Below are 24371 nucleotides of genomic sequence, written 5' to 3' on the forward strand. Positions count from 1 at the left end.
CACACACACACACACACACACACACACACACACACACACACACACACACACACACACACACACACACACACACACACACACACACACACACACACACACAATAGCTACGGACAATTTAGTATGGCCAATTCACCTGACTTACATGTCTTTTGACTGTGGGAAGAAACCGGAGTACCCAGAGGAAACCCACGCAGACATGGGGAGAACATACAAACTCCACACAGAGGACGACCCAGGATGGCCTACCAAGGTTGGACTAACCGGGGCTCGAACCCAGGACCTTCTTGCAGTGAGGCAACCATGCTAACCACTGCACCACCGTGGGCATGGTACTTTTCATTTTTCAATCTGCAGTCATGTGCTGGGTGTTTTCCACCACAACGATAACATGTTTGTTGCACCCCAGTGTCTCTTTCAATTCCTTTTTGTCCCTTTGGTTTTATTATAATTTTCTCGACTTAACTGTCCTTTCCTACCCTTTTCAGAAAAACTTGTGAACATTTGACAGGGCATTTGTTCACTGTGTCTGGAAAACTCCATTGTATTTTGGGATGCAAGCTCCATTGATACTGCAATCTCACAGGCCCGCGAAAAGTCAGATCCTTTTCTGACAGCAACCTGCGCTGCACAGCATTAGAATGCAGTCCACTTACAAAATGATCTCTCAGGGCATCGTCCAAGTACTGTCCAAAATTGCAGGTGGCTGACAACAGCCTCAAAACCACAACATAATCAGAAGCAGATTTCCTTTCTTTCCGGTTACGTTTCTGAAAACAAAAACGTTCAGCTATCACAACTGGCGCAGGCTTATAATGCGTACTCAGCAGCGGTGTCGTATGGGGGGGGGGACCTACCAGGGCCGAGAAGGGAGGGGGAGGGTGCCTTGGGAAGTCTGGAATTAAAAGTTTGTTTTGGTTTGAAAACTTTTATTTCTAACTAATTAGTGTCATAACTTCAGTTAAAATTGTCTCAATACATCGGTTGAAGGACTTAAAGAAAATAGTGGAGGCTCCCTGATGCCCCTCTCACCCCTTACAAAGGGTGCAAAATGGTTTAGTCTGCCCCTCACGAGCATCTCTCAATGCAGCTCATCTAGTCCTGTTGCGAGTGACTGCTGATACAAGCACAGAGTCATGTCTTTCCCAAAGAAAGCAAAAACTGGGTTCCATAAAAGAAAAGAAAAAAGGAAAGGGAGAGAAGATGGGGGAAAACAACTGTTGAGTAATCTCTTCCAAAAGAAAGGTGAACTAGCAGCTTTTAAAATAAAGGTGGCTAGCTAACTCCTACTACCACAGCTAGATAGCAGCTAGCTAGCTCATAATCCCTACTACCTAAACACAGTAGGAGTTAGCTAGCTAGCTAGTACTGTAACACACGCAGTATCATACATTTATCAACATCATAGCTACAATGTCTTATGAAATTATACTGATTAACATTACCTAGCTTAACATTAAACACATGGCCCTCAGTTTCAGAAACAGCCACAGGGAGTGGAGCAGCAGCAGGTCCCTCATTTCCTGATGATTATGTTAATAAGGATGTGAGACAAGGTGAGTTCATATAGTGGCATTGACAACTAAAAGTCATTCCAAGCAATTATTTGTTCAAATAGATTAATGTACTGTGATTGTAAATAATATACCGTATGCTAGAACTCAAAAAAGTGATGCGTGAGAGATAAGAAAGGAATGGGGCCCACAGAGACTGCTTATGTATAGGGCCCAGAATTCTGTGCTACACCCCTGGTACTCAGCGCTTTCGTCAGTTCAGCATATTGCAACGTACTTGGTACTGTCGGACACACCAGATTCTTTAGCAGCTTATAAGTGTCCGCCCCAATCACGGAAAGAAACATGTATACCTTCTTGTCATCGTCGACATCATTTGCCAACATCCACTGCTCCAGACATGAATCAAAATCCTCCTTCGACTCGTTGTATTCATCCACACGACCCACTTGCATGGCCATGTTAGCCTGTCCGATGCTAACTGGTAGCCCGACACGTGCCTGGTTCCTTCACAAAACACTCCGTTTCGTTTTCGTACGACCAGTGTACGGTCCCTTATACCGTCCTTTCACGCAGAGGTATTCTTTAATATCCCCGTCGCCAATTGTTATATACTGGGCCGGCTCTCAATAATCAGGCGAGAGAGATGAACTCACACACGTCCTTACCTGGAGAACTCAGAGAGAAGAATGCACAACAAATTGCAGCGAGGCTAAGCATACACAGCCTACGTCATGTCCTGGCCGACCATAGAGTAACATCCAAACTGCATTTGCTATTAAAGCGACAAGGTGGCAACCAACACCACTCTGTTACAATGTGGATATTTTATAAAACGAAATAGCAACAATGGCTTGATATGTCCACCCATCCAATTATCCAAGCCGCTTATCCTGCTGTCAGGGTCGCGGGAATGCTGGAGCCTATCCCAGCAGTCATTGGGCGGCAGGCAGGGAGATAGACCGCCGTGTGTGTGTGTGTGTGTGTGTGTGTGTGTGTGTGTGTGTGTGTGTGTGTGTGTGTGTGTGTGTGTGTGTGTGTGTGTGTGTGTGTGTGTGTGTCCTGGCTTGATATTGTAACGTGCACGGATAAATAGACTCGCTAGCCCTTAGCTAACGAGTCGGACCCTCTAGTCCAGTGGTTCTCAACCTTTTTGGGGTCCTGGACCCCCTGCGTATTTTTGATCTACCCTGAGGACCCCTCCACCTGATCTTGGGGGAGGGGGGTTGCAATTTGTAGAAACAGTAGAAACTGCATTTTAAATTGCATTATAGCATTTATTCACTCTTTGGGGCAAAAATAAGAGCTTTCAGTTGTAACTTAGATATAGTTAACAAAACAGAATTCTTATGCAGTAACTTTCAGATATATGTAACAACAGAATTTTTATGCAGTAACTTTTAACAATGCAAACGGGAGCGAGATCTCTTATTAAAATACAATAAATTACACTTGTGAAACAGATGTAATTAGAGAAAAAAGTCCTGTTACCCTTTATAGTTTAGGTAGATAAATGTCTCAGTCACATTTGAGTAAAATAATCCTATTTCTATAAATGTCATAGGATCTTTTTTTTAAAGATATTTTATTTTCACGGACCCCTTGCAATTACACCACGGACCACTAGGGGTCCGCGGACCCCCGGTTGAGAAACACTGCTCTAGTCGACTGGTTAACGAAGTCGCCCGTGGCGCGGGAGACCCGGGTACATTGGTGTCAGAAGTGGGATGGTGAGGCCATCGGAAGCGCATGCGCCTAGCGGCGTGAGGGAGCTGATATGCTCAAGCGCGGGGACGCACTTCCCGAAGGAGGGGAGTAGTGTAACGTGCACGGATACATAGACTCGCTAGCCCTTGGCTAACGAATCGGACCCTTTAGTCGACTGGTTAACGTAATCGCCCGTGGTGCGGGATATCCAGGCTCGCGTCTTGGCTGCGGCGGTTTCCAGCGGCCCTCCGAATTCGCTACAATATGGTAGCTACCAAGTCACCTTAGTGCCCAGACCCGATATTGTGTTCCTCTAGTGCCATTTTCTCTTCATTGCATATGACATGATGTTGATTGTATTGTAGCGAATTCGGGGGACAACGCAACCACAGGAACTGCCGCGGCCGGGAAGCGAACCCGTATCGCCCGCACCGTAGGAGACATCGCTAATCGCTCGACTAAAGGGTCAGACCCGCGAGCTAGTGGCCAACGTGTCTTCTTATCCATGCACGTTACAGTATGTTTGCGACAAAACTGCCTGGGTCAGTCACCTGTCCCTCACCAGTCAGGTTTCCAATCAGGACGGTGAATAATAAATGTCTGAAACGAAATGCACTACACCCAAAGAGAACAGTTTGTTCAGTCTGAGTTGGAAAAAAAGCTGGATAATCAAGATTTTATTTAGATTTCAGATAATTTTTAAAAGAAAACTTAAGTAACATGTTGTAGACTACTGGGAAATATATATCAAACTGCCAAAAATAGGAAAATGTAAGACCTTTAAAGAGAGACTGACATGCCCTTCCGGAACACTTTTTTTAACATTGGGAGTTTGAATCATAATCGAAAATAGGTGTGGCTTTATGAATTCAAAGTGTTAGAAGACTAGACTAATACTTTATGTCTATCTCTGCGCAGATGAAGTGGATTATTAAACCGTTATAAAGAATCGTACTGACTACCGAACTTCTGCTGGAGGGAAAAATGCAGGCTCCGTTTATTCGGTAGTTTTGGGAGAAGAAGAAAATGAACAGCGTCTCAGTGACGTAATCAATCCACGCATGCAAGCGCAACACCGTCCACTTGTGGACAAACAAAGTCGTAAACAAAATAATAGTACACAGTAACACATAGTCATACAAATACACTGGTGTTATATCTCAACACAAAGCTATTGGCTGCTGTCTTCCTGACGTCACCACGCTACCGCTACCGCTCATACCGCTCATGTCCGACATGGTAACTGACCGATAAACGTCGATTAATATCACAATTCGGTGAGCATTTTGACTTCATAACTCAAAATCTGTTACAAACAACAATAACACACAGGTACGTGGATATAAAGTTTTTATTTTAGGGTTTTAAACATGAGCGGTAGCGCGGTGACGTTTGACCTGGAGCTCTGATACGTAGTATAGAGGGCTGTATAACCCTATATGCAAATTGACTGGTGCTACGTATCCACCGGCACAATTTGTCATTGGACACCATCTACAGTCAATCACAGATCTTCCTCGAGTGGCCGCAGACGCGCTGTTTTGGCCACTGAATTTCTCCATGGTCACATTCCAACTCGGTACATAGCCTATCAATAGGTATTTTTAGATTTTGATGTCAGTATCACTTTAAAGTTGACTGCCCACACGAGCGAGGAAGCAGGGCCACGTCATGTTGTCTGATCTGGGTTTGGATCCTTTGGTTGAGGTGAGAAAGCAGTGAGGATGAATAGAGTTGAGACCAACCTTCAACCAGAGGACCCAAATTCAAGCCTTGACGTCAGCAAACATCTCCCCTGCCGAAGTTTCCATGGGCAAGGCACTGAATTCCCAGAACTCAGCTTCTGCGCTATAGCTGACCCCATGCTCTGATGCAATAAAGAGAAAAAAATCTATCAAGGAAGATACTTTTTCTGATTTCAAAAACACATTTTACAAAATTGAGGGCACACTTATGCTCTGACCCAGTCATCTAGCCATCACAATTTGGCCCTTGTCAAAGTCGCTCAGATCCTTACACTTACCCATTTTTCCTGCTTCCAACACGTCAACTTCAAGAACTGACTTCTCACTTGCTGCCCAATACGTAGTATATCCCACCCCCCGACAGCCGCCATTGTAACAAGATAATGTTATTCACTTACCTGTCACTCACTGGTTTTAATGGCTGATCGGTATGTGTGTGTGTGTGTGTGTGTGTGTGTGTGTGTGTGTGTGTGTGTGTGTGTGTGTGTGTGTGTGTGTGTGTGTGTGTGTGTGTGTGTGTGTGTGTGTGTGTGTGTGTGTGTCACAATTTCTGCTTACAAAAATAAGAATCCAGCTTGTGTTTATCATATTGACCTATTAGGCAATTAAGTACTACAACATCAAATCAGCCTACATGTTGTTGGGAAGTTTTAAGTAATGGATTCTTGATATTAATTTGGACAACAAAATTATGTATCGCGAAACAACAATATCCCAAATGTCAGTACTAATGAAAGATGATAACTGATCAGATTGAATTTTTGTCCAGCCTTGGATGACATGTATCCACTGCTAATGGCTGTATGAGAGACTGTGTTGACCCTAAACCGAGATGCAGGACGTGACTCTGTAGCATGGCTGCAGGGAAGTTTCCTCAGATATGCCTGTCTCTGAGGGAGGGGACCCCATGGATGCATTCCTTCACTCCGGCTCACAGAACTATGGCAAGAATGCGGGATGCCTCTAACTCGTTTTAACAGAGGCGGTTAACTTGGATCGAAACTTGAGTTTATATTGACAGATATAGTAAACGAGCAGAGGAGCGAGAGGACCCGGAGTGGCAAAACTGCATCGTATCCGACTCCGCGCACACAGGACAGAAACTTCTGAGTGACGCGCTGGCCGCCGCTCCACCCCCCGTTAACATGGGCGAGAGAAAGTTCATCTCTCTCGCTCTCTCTCTCTCTCTCTCTCTCTCTCTCTCTCTCTCTCTCTCTCTCTCTCTCTCTCTCTCTCTCGCTTTGGAGTCTACTGATGCATCGACCACTTTTGCACGGCATTTGACGGAGGGCGATTCAGAGTCAGAATAAAACGCGAGGAACGCTTCGTTAAAGTTTGGAAATGAGATTGTTCACCGGTTAAGGAACGAGTCTTATTAATTGCCCCCCTCCCTCCCTCCCTCCTCCTCCTCCTCCTCCTCCTCAACCATGATGAAGAAAATGATGAAGCGACTGTTGCGCGCAAGTGTTTTCCTCTGGGCCGTCCTGCTCATGTTTACCTTCATCGAGGTAAGAGATTTTCATACCTTTTCATCGCATCTGAAGGTGTGTGTAAATATTTTCTTCTTCTTCGACCCCCCCCCCAACTCTGGGTAATCCAATAGTGAACGCAGCGCACCTGTTGCACAGGTAAAGTGCAAAGCTGGACGGAAACGTTACAATAGTAAATCAAAACTTAATGTATTGTAAAAAAAAAAGTAAAACAAGGGTCAATAAAGTAAAGTAAGAACCAATCTAAATTGATGCCAACAAAAGTGGTTTAGTCACTGTCACTGAGTCTTCGGCAGATGGGGGAATGTTACTGGATGATGAATAATGGCCCTTTGAGAATTTTAATTGGCTTCAGATTTGCCACAAACAAATTGATGTATTGTCCTTCAGTGGGAGCGGTGTAAAAACAGAAGGAATACATTACACCTCTGTCCTTATATGTGACCTCTTGAGCGACAGTTTTTGTATTTCTGATCGCAGAGATCAACATCTCCATTCATTTGATATGACATTCAAACTTTTTTTTTCTTCTAAAATGTGTCACTATGAGCAAAACTGACAAAGGTAGAATGCTGACATAAAAGAGTGGCTGGTGTCTCAGAGGCAGACCCACCTGTCCTTGTCTCACTGGTGTTTCTGGAGAGAGGGAGAGGGCGAGAGAGGTTGAGAATGGCATGTGAGGATGTGCGTGACCAACACAAAGGGGTCAGGAATGGAATGAGGTGCAGCCCTGTGTGTCCCCGTTGCTCCTTGTGTGAATGCATCCTACACCCATGCTGTTTCACAGTCCAGGCCTGCCTGCCATATCCAGCCGAAAGGTGCTACACCTCTGGTAGACCAGCGAGGATAACAGCACACTTCATCTACCTAGTTTGGTAAAGATGCTCTTCAATCCTTGTATTCTGCTTGGGTCGAAATGAGCCGTTTTTGATAATTTATCCGTCATAAATTCTGTTGATTTTAGTATTCATTGTGATGAAGACATGATGTATTGCTATAAAATCCAATGGTGATCTGGGTCAGTGTGACCAGTGAACAGTGCAGCCAGCTAATTAGCAAACAGAACATGCGGGTTAAATCAAAATCTGCTGTAACTGGTTCAGCAACATAGCCAAATTAAATGTAATGCATCTGCAATATACTCACTTATATACTTTGCTTTTGTTTATAAATTCTTTTAATAGTTGGACAACTTGACTCTATACAGTTAAAAAAAAAGTCAAATGTTTATTGTTTGCACTGAAAAAGTAAACATGCAATTGCTCATTACTTTTGCCAAAGTCTATGAAAGGCCACTGAGTGATCAATGATCAGCGTAGTCTTTCGTAATCATGCAAATGTGAGTCTACTGTCACTAATGGGGGCGGGGGGTGACAGGTGGAGGAGACAGGCAGGCTTATGCCACTGATGTTATGGAACTGATTATCAGATATGACGCCACAACTGTGAGTTAAAAGTGTAATAACCACATATTTCCATGGCGCTGGAAGTATACGGTTATGACAAAACATTTTAGGGATTGTTATTGGAAATTCTTTTGTCCCGGTTTGGGCCACTCCGGCCCTGGTTCCTACGTTTCATGTCTTGTCCTGCTCTGACAACACCGTCCCAGTGCTGAGTCCTGTGCAGTTTTCCCGTAACCCATTTGCCTCAAAGCTGTTGTTGATTATTCAATCAAGTTTCTGTGTATTTAAGTTTGGCTGTTAAGTTTGTTTGTTGTCAGTGCATTCCACATCTGTACCATGTCACCACCATGTTACCATGTCTGTTCTGTGTCACTACCATGTTACCATGTCTGATCCGTGTCACCAAGTTTGTACCGTGTAACCACCATGTTACCATGTCTGTACCATGTCACCACCATGTTACCACGTTTGTACTGTTATGTCCCTGTTATGTGTTACCACCATGTTACCATGTCTGTACTGTGTCACCACCATGTTACCACATTTGTACCATGTCATCACCATGTTACTACATCTGTACCATGTCACCACCATGTTACAATGTCTGTACCATGTCACCACTATGCTACCATGTCTGTACAATGTCATGTCACCAACAGGTTACCACGTCTGTACCGTGTCACCACCATGTTACCATGTCTGTACCATCTCACCAACATGTTACCACATCTGTACCGTGTCATCACCATGTTACCACGTCTGTCCCGTGTCACCACCATATCACCACTATGTTACCATGTCTGTCGTAATGTGTGTGTTCCTGATACCCTCATGTTTCCTGTTACCACGTCTGCATTGAGTTCTCAATTCCTGCTCCCGCCATGACAGCTTGATAAAAACAGTTGTGGAAGAAAAAAAACACCGCAAAAAAAGAAATCCCATGTTATTCATCTGAAATTATGCAGGTTCATTACAGTTCAGCCCACATTTGAGAACAAAAATAACATTGCGATACACGAAAGAGAGTCATTTTTTATCATGACGATGCTGCAAAGAATTCCAACCCCAACAATATGAGACAGATTGGAGCCTTTTGTTCTCTATTTCCAGCTTCTGAGAGGGACATGCTTATGTCACCGGGTCTATATTCAACTTTCAAACATCGTATGTGTGATGTTAAATCTGTGTTAATCCGAATCCATGTTCTAACAAACGTGTCAAAGAATCATTCGTTTCTGGATGATCATGTTTGATGTCTTGTTAGAAGTTTTTCTCAGTACTCCTGTTTGTTCACACTGTGAGGAAATAGTAGGGCTCACATTATGAAGAGATGTGCAAATTAATAATAGTAATGATAATAATATTGAGCATAATAATAATAATAATAATAACCCTTAAAACACTGTTCCATGTGATGGGATCCTGATCAGTATCTGGTCAGGATTAAGGTTTTAATGACTGCTCTAAAATCTTTGAAAAGTTGTGTGTGTGTGTGTGTGTTTGTGTGTGTGTGCGCCAGTTTTTTCCATCAAAATGAGGCCCTTTGGTCCCCAATTTTGGTAGAAAAACCAGAAACGACCCACTAATTGGGGACGAAAGCCATGTTCCCAACTAGGAAAAAAGCTGATTTTTGGGTCAGTGGTTAAGGTTAGGTTTGGCTTAGGGTAAGGGTTAAGGTTAGGCATGTAGTTCTGATGGTTAAGGTTAGGATTAAGAACTAGGGAATGAATGTAAGTCTATGTGATGTCCCCATGTGTGTGTGTGTGTGTGTGTGTGTGTGTGTGTGTGTGTGTGTGTGTGTGTGTGTACATGCTTGTTGAAGGCTTCATAGATGGTGATGATCATGAGGATGATGATGACAGCATCTAAGCGTTACTGTACGAGAGGAGAAACAGGAATGCACTAAAGTGGTTTGCAGTGGTTGCTTTCCTCTGTCGCGTTACTTCATCTTCCTTTTCTCTCATTCTGTACTGTTCTTCTCTTCTCTAATTTATCATTCCATTTTCTCATCTCATGGCCTTTGTTGTATCATATAAAGGGCCCAACCTCTGCCAACACCACAACCCCGATTCCACCCATCAGGAGGTCCAGAAATTTGTGATGCAACAATAGGAGATTGGCTGGGGGTTCAAAAGTTGGATTGCAAACTTTCTCAAAGTTTCCCAACGAACCTGCAGGCAACAGGTGTGGTGGGGCAGCACCCTTTTATTGCCTTGGGAGCTCAACAGAAGGAAATGGAAACAGGCAAGAGAGTGGGATGGAGTTGATAACTTAATAACAGATCTGAGGACAATATCCTCCACGTTTCAGAGGCAGATCAAGGCCGGTGTCTCGATGCTAACTCACAGATCCTTCATGGCAGACCCAAGAAATGCAGCGTTCACTTTTGCCTGCAGTATATGTTACCTCTGTTAGCAATGGTTAGCTTAAAGTGAAAGAGAAGTGAAATAGAAAATGGGGAAATAAATAATTCGCTTCCACGGAAGTTGTGGTATAAGTGACAAACTGCACACAGTTCCTGTAAAAATACTAAATTACATGAAACTCAAACAACTGCCTTACGTCAACCATTTTCCACTGTTGGCTGGGGTGATTCTTCAATTAAGGGAGCTTTTCTGTCCCCAGAGTAGATTTTCAAGGAAAAAAAAAACACAAACATTTTTTTGAAAAAAAAAAACCCCCAAAACAAAACAATGTATTTCTTATTGTAAGTCAGACTTCAAGACGGTAATTATTCCAACTATTTAACTGTTTGTGATAAAATGTTACGTATTTGTTTTCGGATAGGGAACTTGGCATGCCATTTTGTTAAATCTGAATGCAAGACCTGTGCTTTGAGATAAACCCGGAAGATCAAATAGACCCATTAGTAATGGTGTGGGTTTCTAGATGCTAAACCCCGCTCAGAGCGAGTGCGTGCCAAGTTGTAGCTCAACACTTTGTGATTAGCGACCCAGGAAAAGTACATCACTTTGCATAAGTTTATCATGTTATGAAGTCTTGCTGTCGATCCCTCGCTTGTCTCTCACCCTGTCATGTGTTTCTGTCTCTCTCTGTCTCTCACTCCCCCCTCTCGCACTCTCCCTCCCTCTCTCTGTCTCTCACCCCCCTCTGTCTCTCCCCCCCCCCCCCGTTGTCTCTCGCCCTGTGACCTCATAGCCTGCATATTAATGATAGGAGAGTGGTGACGTTGCTATCAGTGGGACCCATCGCAGGAAAAAGGAAATGGGAGCTTGCTGTCATTTACAAGAACTTGTTTGTCTCTCGCCTTTGACATTACGGTGACCGCTGTCTTGGCTGCTGCGATGCCTCCATAAAAACCCTCCCATGTTACATCCGTGTGTTCGTGGGCACCACAACACCATGTGCTTATGCAATTTGCAGAGTCTCTGATGCAGTTTCTTAATCTGATGAATTGATAACGTGCCGTCAAACGTACAACAGATCAAGTCCTCCTTTGTGGAGTGCTGCGCCACCCGCCCACCTCCAACCCTCCCACCCCCAACCCCCCAATTGAATCAAGACAGACTAGTTCCAAATTAACATCTCCAAACATGTTGCCTTTGACCGGGACTGTAACTGGAAGCCTTGTATGTGCAGATGTACCACAAAGAGACACAGTTCCAGAGTACATGTAAATGAGAAACTGGCTCCTCTCTCAGCCTCAAAGGCCTCATTGTCAGTGTATGACATTTATCATTATTTCAGTGGCCGATGAGCAAGCTACAGCCCGGTCAGGCTGTGGACATGATACGGAGATGAAAAGTATTCCAAGTTTTTGTTGTTGCTGTTGTTGTTGAGAGTGGTGTTGATGTTTCTTTGTTTTGTTTTCTTAACTTTTTGATGTTTGATTGTATTACTATGCATCTTAAAACCACTCACCATCCTTCATTTGCAGTTTTAAAAAAAGAGAAACAACACAATTTTGGCAGTGTCTGTGTACATTTGTGTACAGGAGAGCTTTATTCTCCATAGTCAGGATCCAGTCTAAATATACTTCCATAGTGTAGATGTACACTGGGAAAAGAAAAAAAGTTCAAAGGCAGCCTGCTCACATTTGCAAAGAGCCACAGTAAATTTTGTGTGAGTGTATGTATTTGTAAGGATGTGTGTGTATGTGTGTGTGTGTGTGTGGGGGGGGGGTTGTTTGTGCACATGCATGCGTTTCTGTACGCACTCATGTATGTACACGTGTATGTTCGTCCAGCTGGGAAGCCAGAAGCCTCAGGAGGAAGCTCTAAGTACAACCTACCCAGATAGATATCTCCACCCAGCTGATTACTACTGTGCATTAAATACCAGCAGACTGATTTCCATAGCTCCTGATCGGGCCTGCGATAGCAGCCTGCAGACTGTGGCGTGGGAGGCTGGATACATGGGAAAAGCACGCTCGTGCTTAGCACCATGTTGACCAGATTATGAAATTTTAGAAGGCAGACTTTTTACAAGAAAATAGTTTGAAGAAATGTCTTTGCATCACTTTTCCTTCAATTCATCTGGCACAGTACTTTTCTCTTTACATTATCTTGCTGGAGCATTGATACCCATGACTCACCCGTGGTCTATGCAGATGAACACATATGCAGGCACAGGTTAACTTAGACCTTATTAAAGGAAGTTTTCTTAAAATCTTCTACAAACTGCAGTTTACCATGACTCCTACTATCCCGACTGGAAAACTTGTGGCCACCCAGTCCATTCTTCATGGCAAGTGATAAGAGGAAAATGAACACATCAATCGAGAAAGGCAAATTTTATGAAAATGCCTCTCTTCAAAGAGACTGAGCATTGAGTTTCTCCAGTGGTACAGGGACTCGGATTTTGCTGATACCGCTGAATTAATCTGTTATCCAATTCCTTCAGGCAAAGCACAGAACCACAGAATACCTGATTCATTGCTCAAAACGTCACTAAAACTAAAAAATAAAATAAAAATGAAGTTCCGTAATTCTCCGCATTCATCTATATGAATGAGGAGAATTGCAAGTGATGTAAGTGCAACAGGTCTGAACTCATTTAGTTCAGACCTGTTGCTCTTACATCACTTGCAATGAAAAACTTTGAGAAAATTTTAAAAGATGAGGTTGTCTCCGTAGTTGATGGCAAACTAGACCCCTTGCAGTTTACTTATCAAGCTGGCAAGAGTGTGATGGATGCAAAACTCTTTATCCTTGACAAAGTATATAAGCACCCGGAGAAACCCTATTCTCATGTGAGACTTTTATTTGCTGACTTCCCTTCAGCTTTTAACAAGATGCAACCTTACATTTTCATCATGCGGCTTGCTTATTTTAATTTACCTGATCAGCTTTTAATGTTGCTTTTAGACTTTTTAACAGACAGAACCCAGCAGGTTTTAGTTATTGGAGTTATGTCCAATGTCCTGGTCTCAAACAGGGGCTCACCGCAGGGTTGAGTTCTTTCCCCCGTTTTTTATTTTGTATACAGACAGCTGCAGGTCTACTAAAGAGGGTAGCTACCTGGTGAAATTCTCTGACGATACCGCACTTTTGTCTCTTCTTCAGGGCTCGGAGTCATATCACGGTTGTGCCCTACCTTCCTTGACCTTAATGTGTCAAAAACTAAGGAACTTATCATTGATTTAAGGAAGATCAGTGATATACCCAAAGCAAGCACTATACATGGTGAGGCTGGTCTAATTGTTGACACTAATAAGTACTTGGGAACCGTGTTCGACTCCCAACTCAAGTTCGATGTGAACACAGATTTAATTGTCAAGCATGGACAACAAAAAATTCACTTATTGCAGAAGCTTAACTCCTGTAATATCTGTAACACCATCTTATGTATTTTTTTTTACCAGTCATTTATTGAAAGTTTTTTAACTTTTTCCTTTATTTGTTGGTTTAATAGGTTGACTGTGAAGGACAGGAATAGCCTAAACAGTATCGTTAAGGTCTACTCCAAAATAATCGGAGTCCATCAGAGACTTGTGCTCCCTCTGGGAGAAACGTGTGGCCCAGAAAGCAAAAGGAATTATTACCCAATCTGACCATGTCCTGTCCAGTGAATTCATTGTAATGCCCTCAGGCTGGTGCTGCACCCCCTAGGAAAATGAATCGCTATTCTAGGTCCTTCATTCCTTCTGCTATCAGGCTGTTAAATGCTGAGAGTAGTCATTTTAAATAAATGCTCTATATTGTTTTAAACCACAATAGTTGGTTTATACCTTGTTTGTTTTTCACATGGCTTGTGGGCCTGTATGTTCACTGAATGTAGTGGTGGAATGTAACGTGCAGTGCATCTTAGAATGCTTTATTTATTTACTTATTTATTTATGTGAATTTTATCCTTCGCCTAGTCTTTGTGTGACTCTGCCTGCAAGGCCACACAGGGGTAAGACTGTGCATCTCTTGCCCATGTACTGATCTGTCTATTGTCTCTGACATACTGATGATTGCCACTTGTCTGTGAGTTTGTGTATGGTCTGGGTAGATTGTAAAACTGAACTGCCCTTCTGGGATAAATGAAGTTGTCTGAATCTGAATCTGAATAAGGGAACTCAATTTTTTTGCATATTATATATATATATATATATATATATATATATATATATATATATATGCAAAAACAACATGAGGTTCTCTAATATAATAACATGATAAGGCAAGGCAAATTCATGTTTATAGCACATTTCATCCATCCATTATCTTAACCGCTTATCCTGTTCTCAGGGTCACAGGGATGCTGGAGCCTATTCCAGCAGTCATTGGGCAGCAGGCGGGGAGACACTCTGGACAGGCTGCCAGGCCATCACATTTCATACATAAAGGCAATTCAAAGTGCTATAAGCCATAAAAACACAGTAATAATAAATAAAATTGCCTGAACTGGTAAGAACAATAAAAGGATAACCGGATAGCTTCATATCTTCCTGATAAAAAAACACCACTGAAACTCAATCCACAAATGAAAAAACACCATATGCCTCAATTTCTTGCAAATTGTGGGTCCAAAAGGTGTCTACTCAAACCCAACCACCAACAACCACAGAAGAGTTTCTGCAAGGGACAAGGCTTGCTTATGCCTGGGCACATTTACAGATGGCGAGTCCCGTAACACATAATAGCCACACAAACAACCAGACAGTACCATAGATTAGCCTTTAAACCAGGACCCGGAGAAACTAGCTGTAGAAAAATGGAATGGCTAAAATAAAAAAGGGTGAAGGTGTAGGATCAAAGTGTGATGTGAATGAGGGCAAAGTCCTTGGTGAAACCATGATGAAAACGGATGTGTTTTGAACTTGGCTTGAAAGTCTTTGCTGAAATGGCTATTTTCAGTTCTGATGGAAGATTACCCCCATAAAGATAATAACAATGATGAGATGCTGGCATCTTTAACTTTGTTTTTTTTTTGGCGATGTAGATCTTATTGACTCAGATCAAGATCATTATTTGGAGCAACGAATAGGTTTTGTAATCCATGATGGTAGTCATCAACTTAGGCAAATTATATCATGACCCCGGGTTTTTAAGGCCACCAAGAATACAATACAAAACTTGGATCATCAGAATAGTGATATGATTATAAAACTTTAATAATAACATCAGCCTCAGATTGGACACCGTGTCGTCGTGGTCCTTGGTTGTTCTCAGTTCTTTGGCCCAACATTAGTATAAACCCATTCAATTCACCTAATACGCAGGACTAACAAGAGACAAAGCTCTCAACCATGGGTGGAAACCAATTTCTTTTACTTCCTACTTCCTCATATGTTTTATTCAGAGAACAACATGCCCTAGTCTGTGTCAACATATCACTCCATCTCTTAGGTAACCAAATCAGTCTCTCTAGTTCTTTATATGGTTAGAAAATCATTAACCGACCTCCCTACACACACACATGCATGTGAACACATGCACGTGCACACACACACGCACGCACGCACACACAGACTTAATAGCATGATTCTCTGATAATGTTCGACATCAGTTAGTTTCCTGCAGATTCTGTAAAACTTTGTCACGCTTTGACCAAGGGTTTGACCTTTCCAATGAAAATGGCTAAATAAAAGCTAAATATGCAGAGCCATTTCAAGAGTTCATAAAAATTGAATGCTTTGTAAGAGAATGCATCTGCTCAGATCTAATGCTTCATCAGATATCATTGGCTCTCCTGTACAAGCTACAGGGCTTTAGTCATTTCAGACCATTATTTCCCCAAACGGCAACAGAAGGGTGCAGACTGAAGTGGGAGGACTTGTTAGTAAACAGTAGTATCAAGTGCAATATCGGCAACAGTGGTGTTTGAAGATAGCAGAAAGGTCTTTCCTATGACTTAGTAATTTATTAGAATTATTATGTTTATTTTTAGGTGGAGGGGAGAGGTTATGAGGTGTTACTCTTTTAAGACAATTACTTCCCAAATGGGACAGTATAAAGCTTGACTTAATCCTGTCTGAGACAGTGCCAAGGCGTAATAGCTCCTCTTGCTTGAGATGAATGTTTTGGGTGGCTCTGGACTGATGTGGGAAAACCTTACTGGGCAACTAAAGAGGGAGGAGCTGCAGGGGAAAGGGTATCAGAGGTGCTCACAGAGACCATTCAGCTACACTAGATCAGCCCTGATTTATTAGACAATGTTGTGTGGTTCTTTTCTTCCTCCATTTCCTTTATTTGACCTTAATTAGGTGGAAGTGTAAAGGGCAACATAATGGTCGACTGAGAGGTCCTATATATTTTTCCAGTCTGTTATCAGGATGGTGTCTGGGTGGGCCAGGGAAGTGTCAGGATGTTGTGCAAGTCCAGAAACAATGAGTAGGTCACTTATGAGAAACTGGATGGGCTGGTGGAGGAATGGTCAGTGAACTTTCTGCCAGTTAGGAGAGCCTAAAAGAAAGACCAAAAAAATTTATTTATTTTTTTTGTACTTGTTCCAAAGAGTGAGTTCCAGCTGTCATCAACCCCATAATGCCATATTATGTTTCATCATAAATGTTTCCATCAGAAGCCTGTATTGGTGCATTCTCACAAGGGAAATTTAAATGATGGTTTTGATTGCAACAATCATTTAACCAATGACACTATTGGAAATTTGTCGATTCACTGTTGTATACCATATACATACAATGCTGTGATTGCAACTATTGCCTAATCCTCTGTTAATAGTACACATTGCCATTGTAACTCTATCACAGAAAGTTGAATCAGTTCATCTGGACACGTTTATTGACAGAAACGTTTCATCACTCATCTAAGTGACCTCTTCAGTCTAAACTGACTGCAGGTATCCCCACCCTTATAAACAATACAGTGGCATAATGACCAAAACCAATTATCAGTTTCATATGCAAATTGCTGTGACCATTAACTAGAGTGACAATGGCAATGTGTACTATTCACAGCGAATTGGAGAATAGTCGCAATCACAGCATTGTAAGATGGCAACAGATGTACTCTTAGCGCCCCCCCCCCCCACTTTGGTTCAGGGATGGTCTTTCCCTCTTCACATAGATGGCCCCCTTTGACTCCCTGTTCAAACCAGCGCTCCTCCCTATCAAGGATGTGCATATCCTCATCCTTGAAAGAGTGGCCACTGGCCTGTGGATGGGTGTAGCTCTTCTGTTTTGTGCCATCCTCTTGGCCAGCGCTTGTTTTGTTTCCCCGATGTACAAGTCATAGCAATCCTCCTGGCACTTAACAGCGTACACTATATTGCTCTGTTTGTGCTGGGGGACCCGATCCTTGGGGTGAACCAATTTCTGGCGATACTATATATTGACTAAAATAGAATATTTTGAATTCTGTGTGTTTGCATTTGCAGGTTGATCTGAATATGCTTTTATATTGTATTACACATAACCGAGTGCCAGGTAAAATACAGCCCAAGTTACAGTCTTCTTAGTTTTGCTCTTACAAAGTGAAACAGCAGGAAAAGTGTATCTCACCCATTTTTGTTACAAGGTACTGGTTTGATATTTTCCATGAATGGAGTCAAAATAAGGTTGCATATAGGAGACAAATTCCTGTTTGTCTACATGTTTTTTCATTGACATGAAAGATCAAATATTGGCAAGCCAGGGCAGTTCAAGAAATTGTACCAACTTACCTGTAAACCCATATAACAGATGGACTCCTGCTTAGTTCTACCTCTAGTACCCTACTACTATCTCTGTCTATTTCAAAAGCAACCAGCTAGCTCTGCAGGTCCACACTTTTCTCTCACCTGGAATGGTGAGAAAATGGTGGAATGAACTTCAGGCTTCCACCAGAGCTACAGACTCGCTTACTTCCTTCAAGAAAGACCTAAAGGGGCTTCCAGGTAGCAGTCTATTCCATTGCCTACCAACATGGGGATCGCCAGTTCGAATCCCCGTGTTACCTCCGGCTTGGTCGGGCATCCCTACAGACACAATTGGCCGTGTCTGCGGGTGGGAAGCCGGATGTGGGTATTTGTCCTGGTCGCTGCACTAGCGCCTCCTCTGGTCAGTCGAGGCGCCTGTTCAGGGTGGAGGGGGAACTGGGGGGAATAGCATGATCCTCACACGTGCTACGTCCAACCATCCATCCATTATCCAAACCGCTTATCCTGCTCTCAGGGTCGCGGGAATGCTGGAGCCTATCCCAGCAGTCATTGGGTGGCAGGTGGTGAGAAACCCTGGACAGGCCGCCAGGCCATCACAGGATGCGCTACGTCCCCCTGGCAAAACTCTTTACTGTCAGGTGAAAAGAAGCGGCTGGCGACTCCACAAGTACTAGAGGAGGCATGTGGTAGTCTTCAGCCTTCCCTGGATTGGCAAAGAGGGTGAAGCAGTGACCTGGATGTCTTGGTAGAGTGAGGTAATTGGCCGGATACAACTGGGGAGAAAGAGGGGAAAAAAATCCCCCCCCAGAAAAGAAAAGAAAGATAAAAAATGTTCCTCTTCCAGGCCTATCTTAATCCTTCAATGTGTCATTCAACTGAAATTAGTCATTATCAATTGATTAGGGTTAACGTGTCATACAACAGTCTATTTTTCAGTTCCACAACTCATACCAGGACTTGTTTGAATGTCTCTCTATGTTATTTGGCAGCACACTGTCATGTTACATGGCTAACTGCATCACAGAATTACAAAGTGCAGCAAAACTGTGGTTTCTCCTTAACCATCTCCGCACAAGGCTGACTTAAATATCTGACCCTCCTGCTGGTTCATTTTATCTAGTTATGTCATCATGCTAATTAATGTCCTAAAATACAGCAAATTTTAATTTGTAATTTCATGGGATACATAAAGCTTGATATTTTTATCAGGTTTTTCCAGGAGGCGGTCAGGATTGGGAGGATGCTTTCCTCCTTTCTCCCACCTTTCTTCAATTAAATAATGAATGATCAATATAAACCAAGTACCAATAAACCAATTACATCAATGCCCCTTCATATCTTATGTAACACTGTTATTGTTAATAGGCTACACACAGTCCCTTTTAGTTTTTCAATCCTTGTGTCACCTTTCAGAACACAAACTTTAATAGTGTCTTGCTTATGAACATCTTTATGAAAAAAACTGGTGTGTCCTTAATGCCAAACAGCGGCTTATCTGTATTTCTCTTCTTGACGAGCTGTCGGGCACAAGCAGGCTCAGGAAAGTTCACGCAGGTACGAATTCGACTATCACTCCCTTCAGGAAATATGTGAGACCATGGTTCTTCTGTTACTGATGGATTTTTCATCTTGTACTTCAACATCATGAGAATTCGTGTCATAGTCATGAAATTTAGTCTATGAAATCGTGTTGGGGGACACGATGTCACTTAAATTTTCTTGTCTGGCACGATGAAGTTGTATGGGCCAAGTTTTTCTTGCGCGAGTCACATTATCAAGATGCTGGCTCTGGCTGGTCTGGCCTCCCGGGAGAATGCCGGTCACACACATATATTTGAAAACACAAAAACTACCCTAACCGCCGTAGTTTTTGTGTTTTCAAATATATGTAAGTGACCGGCATTCTCCCGGGAGGCCAGACCAACCAGAGCCAAATCGATTGGCTCTGAGAGGCTGTTTACAAATGAGCCGCAATCTGATTGGACTAAATCCCTAGCAAGCCCGTCTGTTGACTGCAGTAACAACGCTTTCTTGCAGGTGTTTTTGTTTAACTAGTCTACTACTACTTTTGGCTGCTCCTGTTAGGGGTTGCCACCGCAGATCATCCATTTCAATCTCTTCCTGTCCTCTGCATCTTCTTCTGTCACACCAGCCACCTGCATGTCCTCCCTCACCACATCCATAAACCTCCTCTTTGGCCTTCCTCTTTTCTTCTTCCCTGACAGCTCCATATTCAGCATCCTTAATAATAATAAGAATCATCATCATCATCATCACCATTACATTTATATAGCACTTTTCCTCATCCTTCTCTCAATATACCCAGCATCTCAACATTGCCTCTCTTGCTTTATCTCCAAACCGTCCAATCTGAGCTGTCCCTCTAATATAATCATTCTTAATCCTGTCCTTCTTCATCACTCCCAGTGAAAATCTTAGCATCTTCAACTCTGCCACTTCCACCTCCTGCCTCCTGTCTTTTCATCAGTGTCACTGTCTCCAAACTATGTAACATAGCTAGTCTCACAACCATTTTGTAAACCTTCCCTTTAACTCTTGCTGGTACCCTTCTGTCACAAATCACTCCTGACAATCTTTTCCACCCACTCCACCCTACCTGCACTCTCTTCTACACCTCTCTTCTGCACTCCCCGTTACTTTGTACAGCTGACCCCAAGTATTTAAAATTATATGCCTTCGTCACCTCCACTCCTTGCTTCCTGACCATTCCACTGCCCTCCTTCTCATATGTATTCCGTCTTGCTCATACTGACTTTTATTCCTCTTTTCTCCAGTGCATACCTCCACCTCTCCATGCTCTCCTCCACCTGCAACCTACTCTCGCTACAGATCACAATGTCATCCGCAAACACCATAGTCCACGGAGACGCCTGCCTGATCTCATCCATCAACCTGTCCATCACCATTGCAAACAACAAAGGGCTCAGTCGATCCTTGATGTAATCCTACCTCCACCTTGAATCCATCTGTCTTTCCAACCGCACACCTCACCACTGTCACACTTCTCTCATACATATCCTCCACCACTCATACATACTTCTCTACAACTCCTGACTTCCTTATACAATACCGCACCCCCTCTCTTGGCACCCTGTCATATGCTTTCTCTAAATCCACAAAGACAATGCAATTCCTTCTGACCTTCTCTATACTTCGCAATCAACATTCTCAAAGCAAACATTGCATCTGTAGTGCTATTTCATGGCATGAAACCATACTGCTGCTCACTGATTGTCATCTCTTCTCTTAACCTAGCTTCTATTACTCTTTCCCATATCTTCATGCTGTGGCTGATGAACTTGATACCTCTGTAGTTGCCACAGTTCTGCACGTCACCCTTATTCTTGAAAATCGGTACCAGTATACTTCTTCTCCACGCCTCAGGCATCCTCTCACTTTCTAAGATTGTGTCAAACATCCATTCATTCATTCATTCATTCATTCATTCATTCATTCATTCATTCATTAATCCTCAGCCGCTTCTATGGGGTCGGGTTGCGGTGGCAGCAAGCTAAGTAGGGCACTCCAGACACCCCTCTTCCCAGCAATGCCCTCCAGCTCCTCATGGGGGATCCCAAGGCGTTCCCAGGCCAGATCGGACATGTAGTCTCTCCAGCGAGTTCTGGGTCTACCCCAGGGTCTCCTCCCAGTTAGCCATGCCTGGAAAACGTCCAAAGGAAGGTGCCCAGGGTGCAGCCTAATGAGATGCCCGAACAACCTCAACTGGCTCCTTTCGACACGAATGAGCAGTGGCTCTACTCCAAGCTCCATCCAGATGGCCGAGCTCCTCACCCTATCTCTAAGGCGGAGCTCAGATACCCTATGGAGGAAACTCATTTCAGCTGCTTGTATCCATGATCTCACCCTTTCAGTCACTACCCAGGCAATGATGTGGTGGTTGTTTTGGTAACAGCGTGGCAACTTTCCAAAAAATGGGGAGAGAGAGGAGAGTGTACGTGGTTGGAGTACAAGTGAAACGAGATCCCTAATGTCCATTTGGGCAGAAGAATCAGTCCTGTCAATCTCAACAGTTGGAATAGTCCGTACATGTATATTAGTGCTTGAAAAATCTTCAAACATTAGCTACTGTTTTCACAGCTAGTCGGTAAATCTGGCGCTTGACTGAGGCCCTTTGACCTTGTAGCGGAAGTGATGTAGACAGTAATGAAATCTTCTTCTTAGGAGTAACGAAATCTGATCACAAGTAGTCAGCAAGACGCATTTTTGGAGATGTATGATAGACGACACAGGTGTAAACGGTGATGTGTCTCGCTGTCCACTTGTGATCCGATCAGCAGCTTCACCCCTAGACTTTCAGCGACTGCAGTCCAGAGCTAGGGCTACACAGGACCCAATGAATGCCCGGCCCACCTCAGCAGACGTGGTGGTTGACAACGGAATAGTCTCTGGCCACCTAGTCGTCCTGTCCACCATGGTAAGGAGATGAGTGAAACCACGGGAGGAGGGAAAGGGTCCTACTAGGTCCACACTGACATGGCCGAAATGCCTCCCAGTCACTGGGAACAGTGCCAGGGGTGCCTTGGTGTGGCGGTGAATCTACGAGCGCTGACACACCACGTAGGTGCCTGCCTAGTCCTTGACATCCTTCCTGAGGCCATGCCACACGAACTTGGCCCCCACCATCTTTGTTGACGCCTTCACGCCTGGGTGTGAAAGGCCATGGATGGCGTCGAAAACCCATCGCTTCCAGCCTGTGGGCACCATGGGTTGGGGCTGACCCGTTGAGATGTCACAGAGAAGCGTGGCCCCAGCATTGTCGAACACCACATCCTTCAACTGCAGCCCAGTGTCAGCAGTCTGGTAGGCTTGCACTTCTGTGCCAGCAGCCTGGTCTGCAGCCATGGCTGCGTAGTCAAGTCCCAAGTGGACGGCCCCCAACATCGCCTGGGAGAGGCAGTTGGCGATGAAGTTGTCCTTGCCGGCGACGTGCTGGATGTCAGTGGTGAACTCCGAGATGTAAGAGAGCTGGCGCTGCTGGCGCCCAGACCACGGCTCAGTGGCTTTGGCCATGGCGAATGTCAGCGGCTTGTGGTTCACAAACACAGAGAACCGGCGGCCTTCCAGCAGGAACTGGAAGTGGCGGATGGTGAGAAACAGGCCAAGAAGCTACTGGTCGAAGGTACTGTATTTCCTCTCACTGCTGCGCAGTTGGCGGCTGAAAAAAGCAAGCGGGTGCCAGGCTCTGCCCACCCACTGCTCATACACTGCCCCCATGGCGTAATCTGAGGCATCCGTGGTGAGTGCTGCTGGGGCAGTTGGTGATGGGTGCCCCAACAAGGCGGTGTCAGCCAACGCAGCCTTAGCGTCCTCAAACGCCCGGTTTCTCTCTTCCGACCAGTCCACTGGGCCCTTGGGGTCCTTACCCTTCAAAGCCTCATACAGGGGGCGTGGAAGATGAGCCGCCCGGGGAATGAACCAGTTGTAAAAGTTCCCCATGCCCAGGAACTCCTGCAGGGACTTCACCGTGTTCGGGCATGGGAACCTGGCGACGCAGTTCACCTTGTCGAGGAGGGGGGGTTGCTCCGTCCTTTGTAACCCGGTGCCCGAGGAAATCAATGGCTGGCAGGCCCAACTGGAACTTTGCCGAGTTGACAATGAGCCCATGCTGGCTGAGCCGTTCGAACAGAAGCTGGAGGTGGACCAGGTGCTCCGCTGCGGACGTACTGGCCACGAGAATGTCATCCAGGTAAACAAACAGAGCCCAAACGGCATCCTCAGGAACAGGCCAAACGGCGTGATTACTGCCATCTTCGGCATATCCTGCAGGCGGATTGGCACCTGGTGGTATCCGCGCACAAGGTCACCTTGGAGAAGATGACTGCCCCCGCCAGAAGTCCTGGATGTGCGGGACGTGGTAGTGGTCTGGCGTTGTGGCGTTGTTGAGGAGGCGTCAATCACCACATGGGCGCCAGCCACCATTAGCCTTCGTGACCATATGCAGGAGGGAGGCCCATGGACTGTTGGAGCGGTGCACGATGCCGAGGCGCTCCATGTTGGAAAACTCCTCCTTGGCGATGGCGAGCTTGGCTGGGTCAAGGTGATGGTGATGTAGTATTCCACTCCATGCTTGGTGACTGCTGATGAGAAGATGGGCGTTGTGAGGTCCGGAAACTTAGTGAGCAGACACTGAAATTCATCCCCGGTGGCAATCATGTTGGACAAGCCGATGGGACCCACCTCCCCCAGCATACATGGGTAGGAGCAGAAGGAGATGGCGTCAATTAAGCGGTGGTTTTTAACGTCTACCAACAGTCCATAAGCACGCAGGAAATCCGCACCCAGGAGGGCAATGGACACCTTCGCCATTACAAAGTCCCAGCCGAACTGCCGACCTCCAAAAACCACCTCCACATACCTCGGGCCATAGGTGCGTACGGGGGTGCCGTTAGCAGCATCCATAGGGGGGGCCGAATCCGCCAGCCA

The 24371-nt window shown here is 44.5% G+C and overlaps 1 protein-coding gene across 1 annotated transcript in view; it reads left to right on the forward strand.

Annotated features, from left to right (window-relative positions):
- Positions 1 to 6204: 6204 nt before the first annotated feature.
- The window catches only part of ptprja (protein tyrosine phosphatase receptor type Ja), a 103862-nt gene continuing 85695 nt past the window's right edge, over positions 6205 to 24371 (forward strand). The window contains exon 1 of the mRNA XM_056282417.1: positions 6205 to 6471. Within this exon, the coding sequence (XP_056138392.1) occupies positions 6391 to 6471 (81 nt within the window). The 5' untranslated portion in view covers positions 6205 to 6390. The remainder of the gene's footprint in view (positions 6472 to 24371) is intronic.

The sequence above is a fragment of the Lampris incognitus genome, chromosome 6, assembly GCF_029633865.1.
Source record: "Lampris incognitus isolate fLamInc1 chromosome 6, fLamInc1.hap2, whole genome shotgun sequence".
Taxonomy (NCBI): Eukaryota; Metazoa; Chordata; class Actinopteri; order Lampriformes; family Lampridae; genus Lampris; species Lampris incognitus.